General features: G+C 36.1%; 1 protein-coding gene across 2 annotated transcripts in view; it reads left to right on the top strand.

Annotated features, from left to right (window-relative positions):
• Positions 1-25,801, top strand: part of HGF (hepatocyte growth factor (hepapoietin A; scatter factor)) — a 70,551-nt gene that overhangs the window by 11,171 nt on the left and 33,579 nt on the right. Inside the window, exons 4-7 of one of the 2 annotated variants that reach the window (XM_005880035.2) lie at positions 1,106-1,220; positions 6,094-6,236; positions 13,090-13,210; positions 14,934-15,052. In XM_005880035.2, coding sequence (XP_005880097.1) covers positions 1,106-1,220; positions 6,094-6,236; positions 13,090-13,210; positions 14,934-15,052 — 498 coding nt within the window. The remainder of the gene's footprint in view (positions 1-1,105; positions 1,221-6,093; positions 6,237-13,089; positions 13,211-14,933; positions 15,053-25,801) is intronic. The other variant, XM_005880036.2, reaches the window with a different exon arrangement.

Below are 25,801 nucleotides of genomic sequence, written 5' to 3' on the forward strand. Positions count from 1 at the left end.
ATCTCCTGGTTCATAGTTTGACACTTAACTACTAAGCACACTGGCCAGGCTAATGAAATTTTTTTAAAAGAAGAATTGAGACCAAATTTTTTGTTAATTTGTCTATTTTAGTATTCTGATATTATAGTCACAAGGTATTTACTTTGTAAAAAGCAGAACTATATCAAATTATTGAAGAATGTTAAATAAACATGAATTTGAGAAGATAAATCTCTCATCACAAGAAATAGTTATGGATTGTATTTATGATAATAGCATTAATTTTAATTTTAATGCTTTCTTCAATCATGTTATCTTATTAATTTAGGTATTTGGTAATATACACAGATATTTTCTTATAATATGGTATATGTCTAAATTAAATTAATATGGGTTCATGGTAGAAAATAAGATGATATCTATACACCCCGATAATTCTACAAATCCTAAATATAATTCGTACTCTAGTATAAGACCATCTTCAACTAACAACTGTATTGTAGTTGATATTGTTTGACAGAAATATTCAGCATGTTTCAATTTGATTGCCCTGCAATTTAACAGTGGAAATATTAGCAAAAACATGGAAAAAATCAAAATAATATAATTATATCACACACACACACACACACACACACACACACATATACGTATATACAAAACCCACACCATTTTACTAAAAGACAAATTAGTTATTTTTATTATCTTAAAGTAACTTTGTGAATTCATTATAGGTTTTATAAATCCATTGATTTTCATTTTTAATATTTTCTTAACATGGTCTGCATAATTGAGCAAATCATTCTGCCAAATTAAGTTTGGCCAGTTGAGTGTAGAGACTATGTTAAATACATAGACTAATATCTTCAGTTATCCAAGTATATGCTCACAAAATTAAAACTTCTCAATAGTCTTTTTGTTGTTGTTCTTGTTTTGGATTATTCTGAAAGGTATTATTTTGAAAATATTAGTAGAAGCTTTAGGCAATACATTTCAATACGATTTGAAAAACAGTAGTTTACAAGTGTTAATTACTTAAAGGTTTGAATGGAAGTTTCTTTTACTTTTAGATATATACTGCATGTTACCCATAGTTATAGCATTTGTCTCTGCTTTCTTCTGATAGACTATATTAGAAACTGCATTATTGGTAAAGGAGGTAGCTACAAAGGAACAGTATCTATCACTAAGAGTGGCATCAAATGCCAGCCCTGGAATTCCATGATACCCCACGAGCACAGGTAAGAACAGCATGAAGAAGAGAGGATAAACCTCTTTTCTTGATTATGTGTGTTATAAATCTCACATTGGTCCTTCAGAATAATTCTACAGTTCTGTAATAGCATAGACAACCTTGCTGAATTATAGTAGGCCAAGGATGATGTGAACCCATGACTGGTATTTAGCCAAAGATGAACAAATTTATCATTAAGATGTGGCCTAACGTCATCCTACCTCAAAACTTCAATTTAGAGATCCTAGTGTTTGTGAAAAAGTAATGGAAACATAATTTTAAGATTCCCCCCCCTCCCTTTGCCTTCAAAAAGGTTCCGCATTGTGCAGCTGGAGGTGGAGAGGTTGACTGTATAAATTAGAGATGGATCACATTCTGACCTTACCTAGTGGCCAAATGTTCTTTAACCATGGTGGTTCTCAACCTCGGCTGCACGTTAACATCACGTGCTAGAAGCCCAAAACACATCCTGCCACCCAGGTATCAGCATAGACCAATTAAATCAACATTTCTTGGGGAAATAACCCATGTGCCATCTGATTTTTAAAAAATGCTCACCAGATGATTCCAAAGTGCAGTCAAAACTGAGAACGGCTGCTAAAAACGCATGCCTCTGACCAGCTTTCCCGTTTTACCTACTGTCGGATGACTGAAAACAAAACAAAACACAACCTCTCATTCCTTGGGAATTAAATGTCTACACTTAAAATTGTGTTCATTATGAGGTGAATGCTAATGAATGCTATTTAAACATAGTAGCCATAGGCTCATTAGTCTGAAAGTTTTAATCATAATGGAGGAGAAACATAGATACAGGGGGGCCTTGACTTACGAGTTTAATTCGTTCTGTGATGGAGCTCGTTAAGGAGCTGGTTAACTCAAATTACTCTGTCAACTCAAAGCAAAAAATCCGCCGAGAGGCTCGTATCTCGGAAAAACTCTTTAGTCGGGACACTCGTAAGTCAAGGCCCCACTGTATCTACTCCCAACTAGAGAACTAAATTTAGCCAGTTTTCAAGGTTTATTTTACAAATAATTTTAACTGCAACTAAAGTAGTTGAAAAACAGCTCACCCTGGTTATGAAATGCATTAGAAGATTTAGATTACCACGTGCCAGTTACCTTGCTGAGCAGTATACCGCGTCTATGTCCTTTAATCTTTCCAAGAAACACATAGTGGATGGTTTTATTAATTCTGCCTTTATATAGGGGGATGCTGGAGCACAAAGAGCCTTAGTAACCTTTCCAGGTCATTCACATCTAGTAAGTGGGATGGCCAGAATCTGAGTCCTGCTTTTAACAAGCCCAGGGCATCATACACTTAGCAGGTCAGTAGGACACAGGCTGTCACTTGTTTTTGCAATAGTTAGGATAACTTTGCCTTAATGAATCCACTTTTTATCCCACTCCATTAATTTTTGGAGGGTATAATTATGAAAGATGATTTTACTTCAGTAAACAAAGATGAGTGAATTGGTCCACATACAAAGAAAAAGAGTTTGTTGCTTCACATTGGGATCAAACTTGTGATCTCAGCCTAATTAACACCAGCTAGTAAGTGTCCAAACTGATCAGCATTCCCGTGTTTCAGTAACAGAAAACAACTAATTTTTTCCAAATTATTGATTTTTTGATTTTAAATTTATTTTCTAACTTTATTGTTACTATTGACACTGTGACAGATGTCCCCATTATCCCCCGTTTGTCCACCTCCACCCATTCCCCACTCCCCCTTCCCTCTGGCCATCACCACACTGTTGTCTGTGACCATGGGTTATGCATATATGTTCTTTGGCTAATCCCTTCACCTTCTTTTATCCAGCCTCTCCCTTCTCCCTCCCCCCTGACAGCTGTCAGTCTGTTCCTTGCATCCATGCCTCTGTTTCTACTTTGTTGGTCAGTTTATTTTGTTCATTAGCTTCCACATATAAGGGAGATCATAGTTACTTTTAATTACACACAGATATCTGTGAAATAGAGAATTGTCCTTTTATTTAAAAAACAAACAATATAATTGGTTTTGTCCTCTCATAAGTATGTGGATGGTGTCATTCCCAGGATATTACGGAAAACATCTTATTTAAATAGATAGATCTATGCTTTTCATGAACAAAGGAATAGCATTTGAAATCAATCCAGCCTTAGTTAAGGAGAGTGCACTGGACTGACCCAGTAGAGGCCTTATTTCAATCCAATTTCTCTGTGATTGTGATTCTCCGCTAGCGGAGTAACTGTGAAATAGATCTCCCTGGGAACAGGCTTTCCAGTCCGATCAGCTATTTTTCCAACAAACATTTCCTTGAGTTTAGGGCTGAGAAGATCTTGTACATTAATCAACATTTTAAAAAATTCAGTGGGAGCAACACTTAATGATCATCAATTATCAGCTTATTGGAATATCAACATAATTGCTTAACACTTTTAAGTGTTAACTAAAGATTAACTTCATGGGAAATGGAAAAAGAAATATATAAATGTCTTTGTCTAGAGGAATGATTTGTTGTTGACTCCCTAAATTGAAATATTTTACAAGTGGCTTAATGGGAAGATGATGATAGATGATGAAATGAGCATAGAAACTTAACCAGAGAATCAGGTGACCTGATATCTACACCTCTATCTTTCATTGGCCACCCAGCATTCATTAATGAAGCAGATGATGGAATAGATCAAGTTTCCTATGAACACTGTTTATATTAAAAGAAAAGAAAAGGTGACTAGCACCAGAAGATCTAATTTATATTTCAAAGTACCTTTAAATATAACTCAATTTTAAATATTTCTTCACTTATCTCTCTTAAAGCCTTGCCAACAAGGACAAAGAACCAACAATAGTATATATGTAAATAAAAGTTTATTACAAATCCTGTTGACTGGCATATGGCTTTGGTGTAACAGGTTTTCATAAACATTTGTTGAATGAACACAAATAAGTGAAAAGAGCAGGACTAGGCTTCACCCCTCGGTCAGGTACAGGCTGCTACAGAAAAGCATGCTAACACCTCAAAGCACAAAGGAAAACCAGTTAATTTGGGTAAAAAGTCATATATGCCAAAGAATGAAGAGAAGAGATGACCCAGTATTCTTGTTACCCTGCATGCCTTCAAGAGGAATTCGATATGAATTGATAAAGAATTGTGAAAAGAAGCACATCTTTTCTCTTCATTTCTCATTTTGTTAACTCTAGTGGGACAAGTTTATTCATTTTTCAGCCACTTTTAGGTTTGATTTACGCTTTATCTACCTTTCTACTTGTATTTTTCCTACTAAATTGTTTTTTGATTCATTCACTACTTCTTAACAGCTTCTTTTTTGCTTTAAAAATCCACTGGAAAGGTATATGTGTGTATATATTTATTTGTGTGTGTGTGTGTGTGTGTGTGTGTGTGTGTGTGTGTAGAACAAAAATCTTCTCTAAAGCTAGATATTTAATGTGTTCATTTAACATGTGCTAAATCCATTATTTAGTTTCTTAAGTAAACTGAGTCTGTAAAATGATACAAAATGAAGGACCTCATAATAATCCAATTTACTCTATTCATCTTATACATCTGGAAGTTGAAAACCCCAAAAGTAAATAGGTAGTCTAAGAACTGGTGTCATATGTGGCAGCGATGTAGATTTTGTGATTAACAAGAACTTATTCTTACTACTCTACTATACTAAGCTTTTCCATAAAATAGAGTTATAAGAGAATTTTCTAAGGTAAATTTGATTAATACATTACTTTATGAAAAAGAGTAAAATCAGTTTTGATTCTATCAGAACAATAGTATTTCATTATAAATTTACTATCAAAAATTGAAGAACTGACAAAAATGAAAAAATTTCAAGCAATGGCACATACAAAAGGTATCCTAAATTATTCTGGAATAATAGGACTAAAACTAAGACAAAAGATGACTCCTTTTTCCTTTGAAAATTAAAACTGTTAGGAAACTAGTGAAATCATATGAGCTTTAATTGTTCATTCAATTGTTTAATTTTTACTCCACAGAGTAAAGACTACTAAGTGGAGTGTGCTTAATATTAGGTAGCATTTATTGTCAATTACTCTGTCATCTCTTAGAACTTCTCAAAACAACCATATACTGTGTAAGATATGGTTACACAGTCTGCTGTGTTATAAGTTATGGTTATATTCATTGTACAGGTAAGCTAATAGGCTGAGAGGTCAAGTTACCTGCTGGATCTCTAGTTAGTAAGTGAGAGAGTTGAAATTTGAGTCCAGGTTTAATTTGATTCTCTAGACCCTTGGTTCCTGTTACTTCATCAAGCTGTTTCTTAGTTGTTATAGGAGGGACATTCTTCATAATAAAAGCAACAAATAAACAAGCAATTATGTGGGATAAGCACTGTAACTGTGAGATTTCAAGGTCAATTGCAGTGTTTCTTCAGTTTTCTCCTTAGTGGCCTTGCTCAATCACTTGCTGCCTTTGAATGAAGCTTTGAAATTGTGGTACAAACAATATTCACTAGGTTCTTAAATGTTTGGCTCTTGGAAAATCCAGAGATGAATCATTCTTAATGATGGTGAACATGTGACTTGTTAGCTAAGTGTTTATAAAATTTAAGGATGTTAAGAATGGATGGAAATAGCACTTAAAGTTAATATACAGGATGGGGCAGAAGTAGGTTTACAGTTGTCCATATGGAAAACAATACATAATTAATAAATAATTATACAAGAAAAAACTGTGTTTTGCGTATTCACAAACTGTAAACCTACTTTTGCCCCACCCACCCTGTATATGGAGACCTGATCTAGAATAAATGTTTCTCTACTTTCAGGGAAAATATACCCACTAATTAGTAAATTTAATAGGCCCAAAGTAAAGTTGCATGCGCTTATACTGTAATGATTATCATTTTAAAACTAGCTTTTTGCCTTCGAGCTATCGGGGTAAAGACCTACAGGAAAACTACTGTCGAAATCCTCGAGGGGAAGAAGGGGGACCGTGGTGTTTCACAAGCAATCCAGAGGTACGCTACGAAGTCTGTGACATTCCTCAGTGTTCAGAAGGTAAATGAACCTGAATGCCGTGCGGGGCACTCTGCTCCTTTGTGTAGATCTGCAGCTCGCATGAAAGGTTAACAAAAACAAACCAAATCGCAATGAATATGTTGTTTATTCCAACACAACCATAGACAATTAACTGAGCCTTTTATACACAGTTTTAAAACCTGATCATCACCAGATGAATGCAGACTAAGGGAGCAGGTTATCAGTTTGTGAGTTTAGTAGAGCCTGGGGCATCATTCTGGGGAGAGTATAAATTTGGACTTTTTCATTAACTGTGTGGAGCTCACGTGCCTCAAACTCTGTTTCCATACATCATCTGAAAGGAAGCAAATGCAACTTAGCTCTTTATGTATGAATAGAGCTAATTCTCTATTCCTCAAACTCCTGCTTCCACAGCAGCGGTGCAGCAAGGGTATATGAACCCAGAAGGGTATATGGGAGGGGGTCACGGGAATTGGACACACCTGTGTGCGTTTTGGTGCAAATGTGACTAGAACCAAATCCAATACATAGACTGGAACACTATTCAGAATAGCACCTGAAGAGATCAAGGCTGTCTTGAAGGCAGGCACCCTAAATCCATGTCTATGTTTTTACCTCCTCTCACAGCATAAGAGGGCACAGTCCTTACTTTTGCAGTGGAAAACTGAATGACTGACGAGAAGGAAGAGTAACCATTTCAGCATTGTATGCGGTTTATTTTTCTTAGTTATCTGGTTACTGAATAGCTGTTCTGTCAGAACCTAAAATTCCGAGAATCCAAATGAAACATGGATTACATTCTGATAGAAATTTAGTAGGATTTTGAAGTTTTTGGGGGTGGGGGGGTCTGCTGAAATACTGTCCAATTTTTATAGTAAGTTATCTTACCTATTTGTTAATGAACCAATTTTTTAAAAGACATTTCTTCTACAAATATCAATTTAGTGTTAGGTTGATATTTTCACATAAAAAATCATTGTTAGTTCATTGTCACAGAGAAGGTGGATTTGTTTTCTGTTGTTGGTTAATTTAAAATTGACTTCATGTGCCAGAGCCAGTTCTATCTCTGTTTGTAAATTCTTACTTTTCATTCGTTTCCATATCGTATTCTGTTCACTATAACTTCTTCATCATTGTTTTCTTTTCTTTTAAAAATAATAAACGGATCTGTGATAACGTGATGAACAAGTCTGTTTTGTATGAATAAGTCTGTCATTAATGTTTGTCTTAAATTTACACCTGGAAGAAAATAACCTGCTTTTGGGAAACTCTCCATTATCACAATTTTCTGAGGTTGAAAGACATTGCAAGGGGTTTTGTAATTGATTTTGTTTGACCTTGGAAAGTGTTTTCAAGGGAAGGTAACGTGGTCAAACTGTAAACAGTTTAGCATTTATGTTACCTGCCTAGTCTGTATGAGAATGTAATTTTTCAACCACTGATTTGTAAGAGAAACCTTATCCAAATACACTGGCATAGATCTGAACTGATAGTTAATGTAGAACAAACATGCTAGAAAATAAGTAATTGTAAAAGTCCTCTTTCCAGTTATTCTTATGTCATTAGATTATATATCTCTAACATCCTTTAATCATCATTTTAGGTCATTACAGCTCCCTTGGAAAGGGCATTACTCTTTAGTATAATAGTGCATGATGCTGATGGTTACAATGGCACTGAAGGTTGCAGATATGCTTTTTCTGGAAACAAGTAGAACTCTGACAACAGTAGAAAAACCCTCCTGTGAGAGAAGTAAACCAACACCTACCTGCCCTATAGGCTAAACATATCTCAGGGAGTGTGAACTGAGTTGTGATGTTTAAATTCATTCTATAATGAACAATGTTTTAGCAGGATTTTAATAAAGAGGATCTAAAATGAGAAGCACTATCAATACATTAATAAAGAAAAACAGCACTTTATAAAATAATAAAATACTCAAAATAATGTACAAATGATGTTTACTTATATTAAGATACATATATGAGGGGGAAGCCTCAAAATCCAGAATACTTAATATCATCAGTGAGCCATTTTTATCTATGTATATTAATTTATTAAATGGCAATTTCCAAAGGTTACATCATTATGGATGAGGTAATAATAATCAAATCAAATAGTTTTGGATATTTAAAATTAAGCAAGAAAAATTCCTCAAGTCAAACTTCAAACTGTTCTTTTTGAAAATACATGTAGAACAGTATATATTTTTTGAAAAATTTGTAACTTTTAACTAAATACTCATCTGAAATTTTTCAGAAAGTTTGATTCATAGACAATATATATCTGATGTCTGATGATTAATATTATTTTCTTATAATTTAAAACTTTGAAATATATTAAGCATTCCAGTAGAAATGTCAATCTTTGATTCAAAGATTGTAGAAAACTGAGCTTTGTAAAATCTAATTTCTTGTTTTAACATTTGGTTGGGATTTAAAATAAAGCCAACACTAGTCATTGGAACAGATGTCTTTTTAATGATTGTCAGATATCCGAGTAAATACATTTTAAGCCATAATCATTATTTTTTAATGTCTCACACATAATATCCCAAATAATACTGTGTGTTAAATCCATACTCTGCATGGAGAATGACTTTAAAAAAACAAGACTTAAATAAAACTATTACTAGTATTTATAAATGTGGATTTGTGAGACTATCCATATTTTAAACATTCAGTTTTTCTGAAATAATCACCAGCATGGAATTTGCTGAGAAATACTTTTGAAATGTCTCTTTTAGTCTTAAACTTAGATCACTGTGGTTTTATGATTGAGAAAAACGGAACACAATATTTTTTGAGTTACTTAGTTAATATGGTGAGAAAGATGTTACGTTAATCCTACTTATGTTACAATTATGTGTCATTTTATAATTTCCTACTACTATTTAGGTCAAAACTATATTCAGAAAAAAAACATTCTACTTATGAATAGAAATAATTAGTTTGCATTTATGTGGTCTGGATTAGTATTTTACTTTTTTGTACTTTTTGTTTGTTCTTTTTTTTTTTTTTAAAGAAAAGAACTTGCTAGAAGGGTTAAATAATGCACTTACCACAGTAGAGAGAGAAAAAGAAAATAGAGCAGGAGGGCAATCCTCACCCTCTTGTACTGTTAAATAGATTATGCTTTCACCCGGTTCCTTGAGTAGGTGGACTTAGTTTCTACCTGACCTACCTGTACTGCGTAACTTTGAGCTACAAAAACTTAGAAGAGTCTTAGAATTCTGGAAGTTTGAAAAGTGACTGTGAGCTTAAAGTTTGGCTTTCTTGAGGTAATTTTTTAAGACTAACCTGATGGTCTGATGCAGTGGTAAAACAACAAACCTTGGAAAAGATGGCCAATCTACCTGCTTTCCCAGGGCCTCCTTTTCCACGTGCCCCAATAGGTGAAAATCCAGCAGGAGGACAAACCTACTGTTATACACAGGAGAGCAAAAGGTAATTGGGACACTGTTGAAAAAGTCAGGGAGGTTGACTTTCTAAAATTATTCTTATCAGTCTACCTGATAGTGTGACTAGTTAGGATGTATAGGGGACACATTAAAATATGTAGGACACAAAAGCAGTGAGGGAGAATGGAAAGAACACTATGGGTCAGAAGACCTGTGTTCCAAGCACAAGTTTGACATATTTCTGTTTTAGGTGAGTCCTTTAAGATTTTGTGAGTTCTTTCCTCACTACATAGATCAAATGATTTCTTATACATTAAAAGTACTGAATAATCAAAGAACATGTAATGATAATATATTTAGCATCTCACTTCTATCACCATAACACATTCATTGACTACCAAAATCCAACATTATTCTTGTTAACTTTTATTATTAAAAAAAAATCTCACTAGGTCTGAAACTGCATCCATAATTATCTCTTCACTTTACCATAAACATAGCATGCTAATTCACATTTCTATACCATTTTATGGTATTTTGCTTAAAGAAGAAAACTTGCTAGAAGGGTTAAATAATGCACTTACCACAGTAGAGAGAGAAAAAGAAAATAGAGCAGGAGGGCAATCCTCACCCTCTTGTACTGTTAAATAGATTATGCTTTCACCCGGTTCCTTGAGTAGGTGGACTTAGTTTCTACCTGTCCTACCTGTACTGCTTAACTTTGAGCTACAAATACTTAGAAGAGTCTTAGGATTCTGGAAGTTTGAAAAGTGACTGTGAGCTTAAAGTTTGGCTTTCTTGAGGTAATTTTTAAAGACTAACCCGATGGTCTGATGCAGTGGTAAAACAACAAACCTTGGAAAAGATGGCCAATCTACCTGCTTTCCCAGGGCCTCCTTTTCCACGTGCCCCAATAGGTGAAAATCCAGCAGGAGGACAAACCTACTGTTATACACAGGAGAGCAAAAGGTAATTGGGACACTGTTGAAAAAGTCAGGGAGGTTGACTTTCTAAAATTATTCTTATCAGTCTACCTGATAGTGTGACTAGTTAGGATGTATAGGGGACACATTAAAATATGTAGGACACAAAAGCAGTGAGGGAGAATGGAAAGAACACTATGGGTCAGAAGACCTGTGTTCCAAGCACAAGTTTGACATATTTCTGTTTTAGGTGAGTCCTTTAAGATTTTGTGAGTTCTTTCCTCACTACATAGATCAAATGATTTCTTATACATTAAAAGTACTGAATAATCAAAGAACATGTAATGATAATATATTTAGCATCTCACTTCTATCACCATAACACATTCATTGACTACCAAAATCCAACATTATTCTTGTTAACTTTTATTATTAAAAAAAAATCTCACTAGGTCTGAAACTGCATCCATAATTATCTCTTCACTTTACCATAAACATAGCATGCTAATTCACATTTCTATACCATTTTATGGTATTTTGCCCCTTTTTAGCTTATCCAACTCTCATCCATCCTTCAAGGACCAGGTAAAATCCACTCTCTTCTAAAAAGCTATTACTGACAAACACTTAGAACTTTTAGAATGGAACAAATTATCTACAAACTTGCTACTCACCATGAGATCCAAGTACCAGAAGCATCAGCATCCGCTGGGAGCATCCCCACCCCCAAAACCCTTTATAAGAACTTGCCCTTTAACAAGATCTCAACGTGACTTTTTATGCACATTCAAGTTTGGAGAAGCACTGGTCTACCACACTCATTCTAGAAAGTGGTCATAAGAAAATAAAAAATCCTGAAGTCCCCAGGAAAAATGTTTTATAATAATCCCCATAGTATAGCTTCCTAGAAAATAACTTTATGTACTCTCATGTAAGGGGATATACTCTTATAAACTGCATTTGCTGAAGGAGACAAAATAGGTATATTTTAATTGCTTGAGTACTATATAAGGTTAGAAATTGTATATGTGGACCCTTATCTCTTATGTCTGACCATAGAATTTTATTCTATTTTCTCATTTAATTGCATTCATTTTTTCATTCAATTTTATTCATTACAAAGGAGCAAACAACAATGATAAATGTCACATCATTTTTCTGTGAAGATATCAAATCTTGCATTCTTTTAAAAAAGGGAACTAAATCAATCTGTACTGCATTCAAATGGAAAGCTCTTATGTGATAAGGCGTAATATATGTTGAGCATTTCAATGTTGAAGAGGCCTTGCCCAAACAGAGAACTGTTATCAATATGCTCTTGGACCCCTGAAATGTATAGTGCACATGCTTATGGACTGTAGTCTGGGAATCTCAGGACCAAATGAGAGGAAGCTGAATTGGTCCCCTGTCTTAGTTCACAGATTAAACTACATGAAAAGAAGTAGATGGATCAAGCCAAGCTGTCTCATGTTTTGGAGAGTTAATAGTTAATGTCCTATTAGATGATATAAATCAAAGGTTCAAAAGTGATTTTTCTGATATTATACCCCAAGTTATTACAAATGCTAATTAGGCTAGATCTTGGTAGATACAACTAAACATTGACATCTTTGCTCCCTTTCAGTAAAGGTAGATGATCAGTAATCACAAGGTACAAATGATGTGTTTGGGGAAGTTTGCCTGATCCGTAGGAAAGCCAAGCAATGATTTATTCCACAGGGTGCCTGTAGGACTACAAATCAACCTGTCCATTTGAAAGTATCTTTTTCAGATAGTTGATGTGATTCAGGGTTTTCAGTGTGACATAAGAGGCCAGCCAGAAGAGAACTATTAATTAACCACACAGAATCATCAGTAAGATTCTGCATAACTAGGTCAACTTAAAACATTTTAAAAACAGTGAGTACAAGGAGTTCAATAGTAGGTCAACTTCTATCCTCAGCTAGATAAGAGTAAAGCCTGCCCAGTTATTCAACATGGATATTTGCTAGCAGAAAGGAGCTATGCTTTCTTCTTTTAAAATATTCTTTGAATAGTAGCAGATTTGTATGCAAAGCCGGTCTCTACAATCTGTCTCATCCCAATTTGGGCATTGACCATGTGAGTAAGATGTACACTCATTTCCGGTGCATGTCATTGGAGGTTCGGCTGAGAGGGGGGCTTTATTGTACTGACAGTATAACTACTGAGATCCCTTGCAGCTTAGACAAACCAAGAGGAAAACCCCAAGGCTCTATCTGATATTTCCAGTTTCTAAGTACCTTTGGACAGTTATTGAAAAATTAGAAAGGTAATTTCCTGGTCCTGTGGTAAATCTGTATGACACTGAGGACAAAAATCTCATTTAAGCTATATGAAAAGTTTTGTAAGGAGGATTTTATGTCACTCTTTATGGACATTAGGCCATAATTTAAAGTTAAAATGACATGTAAGTTTTTTCTAGAAATCTCTTTGTGAAACAGATGATTTACTGTTCTTTGAATGGAACAGTGGTGTTTTTGATTTCTCTGTCAGAAGCAATTAACATGCCATGCTTTAATTTTATTAGTAGAATGCATGACCTGCAATGGGGAAAGTTATCGAGGCCCCATGGATCATACAGAATCAGGCAAGACTTGTCAGCGCTGGGATCATCAGACGCCACATCGGCACAAATTCGTGCCAGAAAGGTAAAATGCCACCAACAGTGCTCCCAGCGATTCTTTTCTCAAGCGGTTATTTGCTCCCTGACAAACTGAAATGGAAATTCTCTTTATAGAATGTTTTCTGGAAAGTCTTGGGCAAAGGGACTTATGATGAGGTACCTGAGTGCTGTGTACACTCCAGTTGGTCCTGGCTGACTAGATTCCAATTCCCAGAAATCAGGACGGTCCTGAGGAGCACCCGTGGAGAGTGAAAGGGAAGCACTAACAGAAGCTTCCTCTTTCTCTTCCACAGCAGAAAAAAGACAGAGGCCCATTCAATAATGACCTCTTTGACAAACCTGAGCTCTGGGAGGGGGCATTCTTGCTAAATACAAGCCAGACTCTTTCTAGAGCCACATCTTCCGTGAGTTAGGTAAAATGGGCTCCCATGGGTGACACCATGACAGAGGTCCTGCCCAGGGAAAGGGAACGGAAGGTAGAGCAAATGATTCTTTGGCTGATTTATCCTGCTGTATTTTTAAGAAATATATTTGTATTGATTTCAGAGAGGAAAAGGAAAAGGGAATGGAAGGTAGAGCAAATGATTCTTTGGCTGATTTACCCTGCTGTAGTTTTTAAAAGTATGTTTGTATTGATTTCAGAGAGGAAGGAAGAGGGAGAGAGAGAAACATCAATGATGAGAGAGAACCATTGATTGGCTGCCTCCTGCACGCCCCCCCCCCCACTGGGGATCGAGCCTGCAACGCAGGCATGTGCAACCCGGGCATGAACCAAACCTGGGACCCTTCAGTCTGCAGGCGGCCACTTTATCCACAGGCCCAAACTGGCTAGGGCTCTCCTGCTGTATTTTGAAATTGTCAATCTGGAGAAGTCAGGTAACCAAGTCTACCTTCTCCTCAGAAGTAGGTTTTGGAACTTAAATGGTTAAAAGAAATATCTACTTTGACCCATTCATTTCACATGAAACACTTTAGTTGAAAAAAAAAATCTTGTTTTTATTATAAAGAATAAAAATACAGATAATAATTCCAGAGGAAGCTTTCTCCCTATCTTTGTTTAGAAATGTGTTTTTAGAAACGTGTTTTTTCTTCTTTATATTTTCATTTATTGTTCTTCTAAATGAGGTTAAAACTCGGCTTTATTTTTCAGTGCATCTCTAGTCCTTCAAATGAGAGCCGAAGGGACATGGTAGCAATTAAAATCAAGTCACCGATGCAGGCCCCAGCTAATTGAAAGGGAGGGGGGTATGGAGAAAGGGGTGTGATGGAGTTTGTCTCTTGCTCCAGGGGAGGTGAGGGCATGACCTAGAAAGGCTCTGGTTCCAGAATTGAGCTATATCATTAGTAACAGCTCTTGAAACCTACCTTTTGGTTTAAACTTATAGCCTGCCATGGAAGAAGACCGGTTTTTTCAATGAGTATTTTACACGAGGTCATGTTTATGGAATCTGTTCTTAACTGGGCTTTATGAAAAGAGGTTTAGGTTTTGGACCTCAAATGGTAGACAGGTACCCAATGGACTTAACTTATTAGTAAAGGTGATGGTACTCTATACTTGGTGGAATATGTAAGTTCACAGATTCAACAATGATTAGCAGTCCTTGTAAGGCGAAACACAGAGAACTTTTTTTTTTCTCTTCCCCTCAGCTAGCAGTATCTGAGCTGGATCAGAGGTTATTTTGTGAGCTGGGGGCTGGGAGGTGTTTCCAGGCAGATTTACGTGACACTTTTGTTGGTGTGGTTTGCAGATATCCCGACAAGGGCTTTGATGATAATTATTGCCGCAATCCTGATGGCAAGCCGAGGCCATGGTGCTATACTCTTGACCCTGACACCCCTTGGGAGTACTGTGCAATTAAAATGTGTGGTAAGTTAGGGTCAAATTTATTGCTTCCTTTTCCTCCCACAGATTGAATCGAAGCAGGTGATTATTAGTGAGACTGGTTAACAACTATTTTACTTGATGCTTTAATGTGTGCAGGTTTTTAATATTTTAAAAATGTGTTACATAATCCTACCCAATCCATTATTTTGAAGGAGAGAAATACACAAGTGCACACATACTCACAAAACATTTATACTTATTAAAAGTCCTAAGCATTCTCATGTCATCAAGGAAAAAAAATCCACAGAAGGAGAAAAAGATCAGAGATTATATGAAGTGTCATAATGTCATGACGCTGTAAAAGCTAGGACCTTAGACTCTTACCTTCCAATCCTGTATCCTTTCCTTACCTTTCCTCCCCAGACGTTACATTGGCTGTCAGCTCACTGTGAACCTCCTCTGGTGAAGGACAGAAGCTGCAGTGATGAATAACAAATCTTTAATCTCTAGGAGCTGGTCCCCAAGGCTGTCCTTGTACACAACCTGCATTCTCTTTCAACCTCTCTTAGCAGTTCTACAATTCTTTTCTATGTACTGTCCTTACCCCCTCCCACTCTCTGAATTTATGGTAAAAACTTTCTTTTCTCACTTGCTTTGTGGTATCCCTTTAAATCTGTATATTTGGTCCTCTCCTCCATGGTTCACTCACATATTTTTACTCTTTTCTGAAATAATATTAATGGATAACAATTAGACATAGACATGCTTTTATTTATATGAGTACAGATGGGTCTTATTTTTTCCAGCTGAATTCTAAAAGGCTTTAAGACCAGTAGAACTGCATACATTTAGTAAGGTGTAATAATGATATAATTGACTTGATATTATAAAGAGGATGGGGATAGCCCTTTGAACAAACCTAATTTGGTGTTATCCACAGTATGATACTGCCAAGGTAAATCTCTCTTCACTTAGACCCGCTAATAAAAGGAAGTGTTTGGGACAAATCAAAGCCCATAGAAAGGGCCATGTCTGGCATATGTGAAGTAACCGCAGAATCTGGAAGGCTCTCAATGTGAACACAATGTTCCAAGGAAATTTAATCATCTGCTCGGACCTTTAAAATAAAAGACAACTCCTGTGACAGTGTGTCCCTGTATAGATTAAATTAGTTCCACTTGTTGACTTTTAAAATCTTGTTACTCTTTCCATCATTCTAGACCATTTTAGGTACAACAAAACAACTGTTTTCCTTCCCTGTGTGTGTGTGTGTGTGTGTGTGTGTGTGTGTTTTAGGTACTCTTATAAATTGTCTCTTGTATTTTTGGTGTGTTTTAGGCATACACACAAGCATACTTACCTGCACATTCACCCTTCAACTGATACCACTCCCCCCCCAACCCCGCCCACCACCCAAAATATCCACGTGTTGCTCTCCTCTTCATTTTCCCAAACAATCTTTGGTTATTTTTAAAGGACATTAGGAGAGGAGAGAAATGGAATGAATATAACACTTCCTAACTATTACATAGATTATCTTTCTTTTCTGTCTGAGGAAAAGTCAACTAATTATTGCAAGTAGCATGCAATAATTCTGATGGCTTTGTTAAACAGAGGGTGGTGTTTATAGGATGTTAATTCTAAGAAAATGGTAGAACTTGTGAGGCAAAACCTAAAGTTAAGATTAAAATACTCTTCTGAGCTTTGGAAATATTTTAGAAATAATTTATTACAGGGAAGCTTTTAGTTTATAAAATGAATAAAAGTTGACATTGGGAATTCTGCAAAGTATGAGATAATGTTTTATGAATATCCTTTCATAATATTTTGGCTTCAATATATAATAAAGTTATAATGCAAAAATCAAGATATTTGGAATTAGTTTGGTAAAGCCTATAATGTAAAATCAAATTTCAATTATGTATTTGTTTTCTACTGCTGCATAACAAATTACAAAAATAATTTGATGGCTTAAAACAATGCATATTTATTATCTCATAGATTCTGTTGGTCATTAGTGCAGGCATGACTTAGATGGGTTCTTAGTATTGGATCTCACAAAGCTGTGATCCAGATGCCTGCCAGAACTACAGTCTCATCTAAGACTCAGGGTTCCATTCCAAGTTCACTGGTTATTGGCAGAATTCAGTTCCTTGTGGTTATAGTGCCGAAGTCCTCAGCTCATAGAGAATGCCTGTTGTGTCTCACTATCTGACCCTCTCCACAATAAGTCAGTTTACCTCTTAAAAGCCAACAGGATGGCTATCTGTTCCTTTGAGCTTTTTACCCCTATACCCTCTTTTAAAGAGCTTGATTAATTAGGAAATGCTCATCTAAGGTAGTCTTTCTTTAATTAACATAAAGTAGATTTTGATGAGGGACTTTAATTGCATCTGCAAATTCACTTCATTTTTATGAAGCTAATATAAGCTAATAAGTTAATCGCAGGAGTGGTTCCATAATGTTCACACCCACACTCAAGGGGTGAGAGTTATACAGTGTGTACACCAGTGGGTGGGAATCTTGGGGGCCATAATTGAATTTTATATACCACACACAGGTTCACATGCACTGGTTGTAAGAGAATATTGATTATCACTTTTTATTTGTATTATTTGATTCTTGGGTGAGCTTTCTGATTATCTCTCAGTCCCAATTGCTTGAATTCATTCTGAGTTTTCAATATGTTTGAAGAAAAAAATAGAGTTGATTATGCACTTATCCTCTCTAAAGTTTAAGGGAAACTTTTAAACTCTTGTTACATTATATAATATTAGAGGCCCAGTGCACGATATTCGTGCACTCATGGGGGGCCCAGTGCACGATATTCGTGCACTCATGGGGGTCCCTCAGACCGGCCTGCACCCTCTCGCAGTCCGGGAGCCCTCGGGGGATGTCTGACTGCCAGCTTAGGCCCACTCCCCACCACCACCACTGCACAACCACCAGGGTGCAGCTCCTGCAGTGAGCATCTGCCTCCTGGTGGTCAGTGCATGTCATAGTGACTAGTTGGTCTGCTGTTTGGTCGATTTGCATATTAGCATTTTATTATATAGGGTATGTTCTCTATCCAGAATATATACCTGTATATGCATTTACACATTGTGTGTGTGTGTGTGTGTGTGTGTGTGTGTTTAGTGAATTGTGTATTTATAACTTAGAATCTTGTGATCACAAGAAATTTAAAAAAACTCAATTTTAATATATTAAAATCTTTTAGAAAAGTATAATGGGGCAAGGAATAAAGGACTCTCCAACATAAAAGAACATGAATTACATTAAAATAATATTTTAGGGTAAAGTGGAATGGAAAAATGATTGAAGGAGAAAAAGAACTTGATGTACATTTTAATCAGAAACAGGTAGGTATCAAATCACTGTGGTATTTACAGCCTATGAAATCCATTTAAAAATTATATGAATTTTTTTTGTCTAAAAATGTCAATAGGTATGCTAGAAATCACATATTTTGTAACTATTTAAACTTACCATAAAAAGTATAGAGGTCAACTTAAAAATATAAGAGGAAATATGAATAATTTTTCAAAATTCTTTTAGTAAAGGAGAAAAAACAAAAATGAACATTTGAAGACCACTGATCTTGAAGAATTACTATACATTCCAAGTACAGTGGGGCCTTGACTTACGAGTTTAATTCGTTCCGTGACGGAGCTCGTAACTCAAATTACTCATATGTCAAATCAACAGTGAACGAGTGAGACACGTGATGCTGGGCTGATGTTGTGGCGTTCACTGTGACGTTCGCTGCGCCAACTAGCGGTGGGGTATCTGAAGCTGGCTCGTAACCCGAATTTTAGCTCGTAACTCAAAGCAAAAAATCGGCTGAGAGTCAGCTCATATCTCGGAAAAACTCGTTAGTCGGGACACTCATAAGTCAAGGCCCCACTGTATTTGGGATGGAGAGGGCTGAGGAAGGAGGCAGGTGGGTCTGATGAGCTCTGATTATAACAGCCCAATTAGAAATAAAGAGAATGTGAACTAAGGCAGTAAGTTGTGAGAATAATTGGGTGGGGAAGAATGTGAACAATACTAAATAGGTTAATGTCCAGGATAAAAACAAATTGGATGTAGTGGGAAATAAAATAGGGATAGAGAAAAGTCTAAAATATATCCTACATTAATGGGTAGATGGTGAATATTTGAGAGAGTTAAAATTTTGAGGAGAAAGATAAGTTTAATTTTGCTTATAATTAAATACAGGTGATTGGTGTGTGTGCTCATAGCACATCTAAGTTCAGTTTTCTCTGAAGCTCATGCAAAGTCATAAGTAATTACCAGTGGTAGTAAAAGCCTTGGAAATAACAGCAATTCCAGGAAGTACATGGAGAACACAAAGAGGTTGTTCATCTCTTTTTATAGGGTTTACTTAATAAGTATTTACTGAGTAGATCATATATCTCAAATGCTTTTCTGATTCTCAGGATGTAGAAGTGAACAGACCAAGACCTATGATAAAACTGCAATTTCAGAGCATTAGTGTGCCAAGGTTTTGAATACTGCTCGTTACTATATATATATTATTGATTTTTTACAGAGAGGAAAGGAGAGGGATAGAGAGTTAGAAACATCGATGAGAGAGAAACATCGATCAGCTGCCTCCTGACCACCCCCTACTGGGGATGTGCCCGCAACCAAGGTACATGCCCTTGACCAGAATGGAACCTGGGACCCTTCGGTCCGCAGGCCGACGCTCTATCCACTGAGCAAACTGGTTAGGGCTGCTCAGTTACTTTTATTTGTTAAAAAGCTGAATGAACCACACATTTGTTGTCACTTTGCTCCCAACCTTCTAATCTTACAATCAGCGAATCACTGAAAGGGAAGAATGAGCCTTGCTGGTCACCTGACCAGTGTGTGCCAGGGTGGTCCAGGAAAGGCCTTCTCAGTCTTCCTTCGCACCACTTTCCTCAGGACAGGTTGTCTACCCAATGGCAGCAGCCCCATATATTCTAGCAGTATTATGTTTAACAGATTGCCAGGGATATGAAATTTTAAAACATTGCAAACATATAAGATTGGAGGGCCTATATAGTGCCTAAATGAAGTACTGATTTTCTTATGTTTTTCCCTGTAATAACTTTATATTCTGATAAACAATTTGTTCACTGTTATTCAGGAAGAAATAATATTTGTTGGCACTAATTGTATTTTTCAGAACTGAATTTGAACAGTTCTCTGGCAATTGTAAAACTGTTGTGGTTGATGTCCCTCAGGAACTCTCATTGATTATTTAAATCAATTGTTAACAAACTTCTTGTTGTCTCTAACCTCATGTACTACCACATTTCTCTCCATGATCTTCGTTCTATCCAGAATAGTGTCCTTCTTATACCTCATTATTTCCCATATTGTCATAATAGTTCCTTCACCTCTGCCACTTCCTCTGCCTTGAACAATTTTCTCTTCCTTCACGAGTTCAAAGTTCAACTCAGTTATCATTTCTTCATTCAATGTCCCTGAGTTGGTCAAATCCCTTATTATATATTTATAGCACCATCAGCCTCTCTTTCCATGTACTTCTTAAGAGTCCAGTTTTTACACTTATTTTACACTTATCTTTGTAATCTTTAACATTACTGATATCCTCAAATTGTCAATGTGGGTTATATGAATCAATATTCACTGTATTGGAAATTAAAATATAAATTTTAAAATTTTATTAATTTGCTAAATATAAGCTTATTGGATGTTAATAAATATAACCAACTTTAAATAAAATAACTTTTTTTTCAGAAAAATTAAGAAAACAATGACATGTTTTTAGATTTTTTGAAAATTCAGATGTTTTGCAAATTTATTTAATGTGACTTTAATTAGAAGAGGATAACTGAGTATCTCACATTTGCTTCTGCATTCAATAGCTTGGGATATCATACATCAAGTGCATCTGAAAATTCCTCTTTACAAAGGACAAATGATGACTTAGCATTGTTATGAAGCATCTCCAGAGCCCCAGGTGTTCCCCTGAGAACAGCTGAGTTACTGCATGTGAGACATGTAAGGCTGATGTAATCCCGTTAGAGTACACTCACTAGGATACTCCTGTTAGCTGCTCCAATTGTTCCTCACCTCTCACCACCAGCAGCTCACCTAGTTGGGGATTTCATCTATCATTTATTATCTTTATCTCTGACTTTCTTTATCTATGCTGTAGGGTGGTCTACTATGTTTTAAACTCCCTTTTGTATGATTGGTACTACCATTTACCTAGTTTAACTGCCAAAAACCTGGCATAATACTAGACATGCTGTTTCTTTCAATATTCATTTGATCCATCCATACCTCTCAATTTTATCTTCTATGTACCCTCAAATCTGGCCATTACACTTTATCACTGTCTCCATTGTCCAAGAGAGCATTGTTCTTTATCTTGAATATTTGTATGACCTTCTGAGTAGAGTTGTTTCCATATTCACTAGTTTTCCCCTCCAATTCCTTTTCTACACTGCCAATAGTATATTTTTTTCAATCTGAGTATACCCCATCCCTGGCATACAACATATGTACTCAGTTACACACACCAGCTAAAAACCCTTCAATGATATTCTTTGATCTCAAGACAAACACGAAAGAAAACCATCTTATACTCCTACATCCATATCTCTAACCTCATATATTACCACATTTCTCTCCATGCTCTCTGTTCTATCAGAATAGTTTCCTTCTTATACCTCATTATTGTCCATACTAGTATTGACATAATAGTTCCTTCACCTCTGCCATTTCCTCTGCCTCGGACAATTTTCTCTCCCTTCATGAGTTCAAAGTTCAACTCAGTTATCATTTCTTCATTCAATGTCCCTGAGTTGGTCAAATCCCATTATATATTTATAGCACCATAAGCCTCTCTTTCCATGTACTTCTTAGAGTCCAGTTTTTATACTTATTTTTGAAATTTTTTAGTTAACAGCACTGTCAAGATTTGTAAGCTCCAATAGTGCTTAGTACTTTGTCTTGTACATGGTAGTAGTTCCACAAATATTTGTTGAATTAATTAATGTTACTTTCCTACAAAGTGGTAGTTTTAAGTTTTTTGTGTGTGTTTCCTGGAATTTCTTCTATGCTTCTTGATTTTTATATGAAAACTTGGCTTCTGTCAGACATTGTCTACCAGGAAAATTTGCTTTGTACCTTCTTCCCATCACCTCATCGACTCATTCTCAGGTTTCTGGTTTCCCTGGCCTAATTTTTGTCCCTTTGTTGCTGGTTGTCTTGATGGTCTTTACCTTACAGACAAAATAGACAAGACTTTTCATGAGTTGCCTTATTTTTTCCCTTCTATTTCTTTTTCTTATTTTTTAAAGTTCTAGATATGTAAGTGTCCAGACCATTTTATTTTTTAACAACTTTATTCAGTTGTAATTGATATAAAAAGCTTCACATATTTAATGTTACAATTTGATGGGTTTAAACACATCCATACACCCACGAATCAAGGTAATAAACAAATCCATCACCTTCAAAAGTTTCCTTCTGTCATCCCCTGCCATTTATTTATTTATTGTGGTAAAAACACTTAGAGATCTCTCTCAACATTTTTTAGCATACAGTATAGTATTGTTAACTATAAGTACTATGTTGTACAGCAGATTTCTAGAACTTACTCACCTTGCATAACTGAAACTTTATATCCCACTTCAGAATTCTGAACTAGGCAGATCTTTGGTAGCTAGGATTTCTATTAAAAATATTGTTATAGATTGAATTCTGTTCCTCCCCCACAAAAATTCATATACTGAAATCTTAACTCCTACTGTACCTGTATTTGGAGATAGGGCTTTTAGATGTAATTAAGGTTAAATAAAGTAAAATGAGGATTAGTGGCTTTTTAAGTAGAAGAAGAGAGATCTCTTTCACTCTCTCACTTCACCATATGAGGTGAAGGTAGCCATGTGCAATCCAGGAACCAAATTGACTGGCACCTTGGTCTTGGACTTACCAGCCTCTAGAATTGTGAGAAAATACACACCTATTGTATAAGCCACCCAGTCTGTGGGATTTTGTTATGGCAGCCTGAGCAGGCTCATATAGTTATGTTGCTATTGGTCAGTAATAAAAGGAACCCTTCCTCCTAGTAACTAATATACATTGGTATCATTTTAAGATAACATCTACCTTTAAAAATTCAGTATGTTTGTATGTTGGGAAAATAACTTCCTAAAATTACATGCAAACACACTGAAATTATTTTCTTTCTTAAAGAAAGCTGGTTATTTCTCTGAATTTTATTAATTCATCTAATGCCAGACAGAGATTCATAGGAATAAAATCTTCTTACTTTAGTCTGAGTCAGGAAAAAATGATACTATCAATACCGTTCTCAAGAGAAAGATCTTAAGCTTCACGGTTTTTTTCCAAGGCATCTACTAAGGAATAAGAGTATAGAATTGAAGACCTTTCATGAAAGTCTTGTCTCTTGAGCATTTTATACCAGAAAAGGCTTGGATAAAGTCCAGGGAAAAGTTTCAGTTAGGAATTGTAGGTTCACATGGAAAGCAAACGTGCAAGCAATTTGAGGTTTGCACTTTGGAGGTCTTCATACTACTTTCCCACGTCAATTTTAAAACGAGAAACTCTTTAAATTTACATTGAGCCCGGTCCTGTCTTTTGTGGCCCCAAAGAATACAAGTCTGTTGACAGGCGAGTAGCCTAACACACTGTTCTGAATCTCCAGGGACCATCATAGAGTAAAGCCTGCATTTCAGTTGCTCTTCAATAGCTGGGAGTAAGAAGTGGGTGGATTGAACTAGTCGGAAGAATAAGCAAGTATTTGTCTAAGGGCCTGTGAAGCAACTTGTTCTTCACTATAGTCAAAAGAACAGTGATAGCTTATCACCACTGGGAAAACCAAGTTTTGGGGTGCGAGGGGGATATGTAAATGTAGGGCTTTACTTATTGTCCATGTAAGTCTTACAGAGCCATGGGGGTGGCTCTCTGTAATATGCGTGTGCATTAGAATTCTTCAGTTGCCTTGGATCTCCGTTAAGGCCATGTGGTCTTTCTGCATAGATTTGGCTAGCCTTTCACAGAGAAAACGGATCGGACTTATTAGTCATCTTGTTCTACTGTTTTTTTGGGGGGTGAGGGGTGGGCGGGGGTGGGGGTGGAGAGGAAGCAGATGTTTGTTCCACATATTGCATCACAATTAATGTCCATTCTCTTAAACCTTAAAGTTCCCCACTAGCAATCCACACCAGCAAAGTGAAATTAACATTCCAAGAGGCACCCATTGTATTTGATTGTATTCTAACAGGACAGTAAAACATTTAATTAGCAAATGTTGTTTTCCTTAAAGCATCTCCAAACAGAAAATTTCATGTCAATCATCAAAGAAAAACATTCTTTCTCTCCTAGGCCACCAAGGATCATATAAATATCTTTGCATCTGCTCCAAAGGGTGATCACTACTGACACCTCTGGCAAATGTTTTATTTGTGCGGAACTCTCAGAAGATTCTGGGTAGTTTCAGTATGAGTTTGGTAGACATTACTTGCAAAAATATTTGTGTACGTGGGAATGCAGTATTTAAAAAACATGTTGCTTTGGCTAGACTTCATCCATTTCCGCCAATATTTGAGGATATTTCTGTGCTTAACACTTCACTTGGCTTCCAGAGACTCTTCAAACCCATCCCTTAATTTAGGTGCCATGTTAAAGTATTAAGTCTAAAGGAACACCTTTCCTACCATTTAATAGCCCTTCCCAAAGTAATTGGCATAAAACATTTGTTTTGTTTTTGAACCAGGTTTTGATATTTATACAGTAGGACAGCTGAAGAAGTATACTTTATTGCAGTTCAGGAATAAGTCATCTTGTTTGAATAGTAAGTATGTATGTAGGCAGCAAAGATCAAACATTTATATCACATTAAAGGGTCTATGGACAAATCATTCATCATGGTCCTCATTGGGTAATAGTTATTAGACAGCTGCATGCGTTATTGATTGATGAAAACTAGTTATCTTGTACTAATTTATCTTTTTGGTCTTTGTTATTTATTCTTATACATTGCCACCAGAATTGTGAAGTTTTGTCTATGGCAGGGGTGGGCAAACTTTTTGACTCGAGGGCCACAATGGGTTCTTAAACTGGACCGGAGGGCCGGAACAAAAGCATGGATGGAGTGTTTGTGTGAACTAATATAAATTCAAAGTAAACATCATGGCAAAAAAGGGTACGGTCTTTTTTTTTTTTTAGTTTTATTCATTTCAAACGGGCCGGATTCGGCCCGCGGGCCGTAGTTTGCCCACGGCTGGTATGGCAACAGTTCTCAACCTGTGGGTTGCTACCCCTTTGGCGGTCGAACGACCCTTTCACAGGGGTTGCCTAAGACCATCCTGCATATCAGATATTTACATTATGATTCATAACAGTAGCAACATTACAGTTATGAAGTAGCAACGAAAATAATTTTATGGTTGGGTCACAACATGAGGAACTGTATTTAAAGGGCCAGAAGGTTGAGAACCACTGGTCTATGGGGTTACTGCTAGCAGCTGAATGTCAAATGGGATAAATACAGATGCACTAACTTCAGAAGGTACTTTTTAGTTAAAGTAAAATGATATCTAAATACTGATAGTTTGTAGTTAAAATCATAGGTAATATTTCCACTGAATTAAAAACACAAGAATAAGTAAAACCATTAGGTGTTTGAGGTTACATATTTACCTTCAAATTAGGAAAATAGTTATTTTCTACTAGCTTTTTTTTTTTTTATTAAATCTTTATTGTTCAGATTACATTTGTTCCTCTTTTTTTCCCCCCCCC

The sequence above is a fragment of the Myotis brandtii genome, unplaced genomic scaffold, assembly GCF_000412655.1.
Source record: "Myotis brandtii unplaced genomic scaffold, ASM41265v1 scaffold621, whole genome shotgun sequence".
NCBI lineage: Eukaryota > Metazoa > Chordata > Mammalia > Chiroptera > Vespertilionidae > Myotis > Myotis brandtii.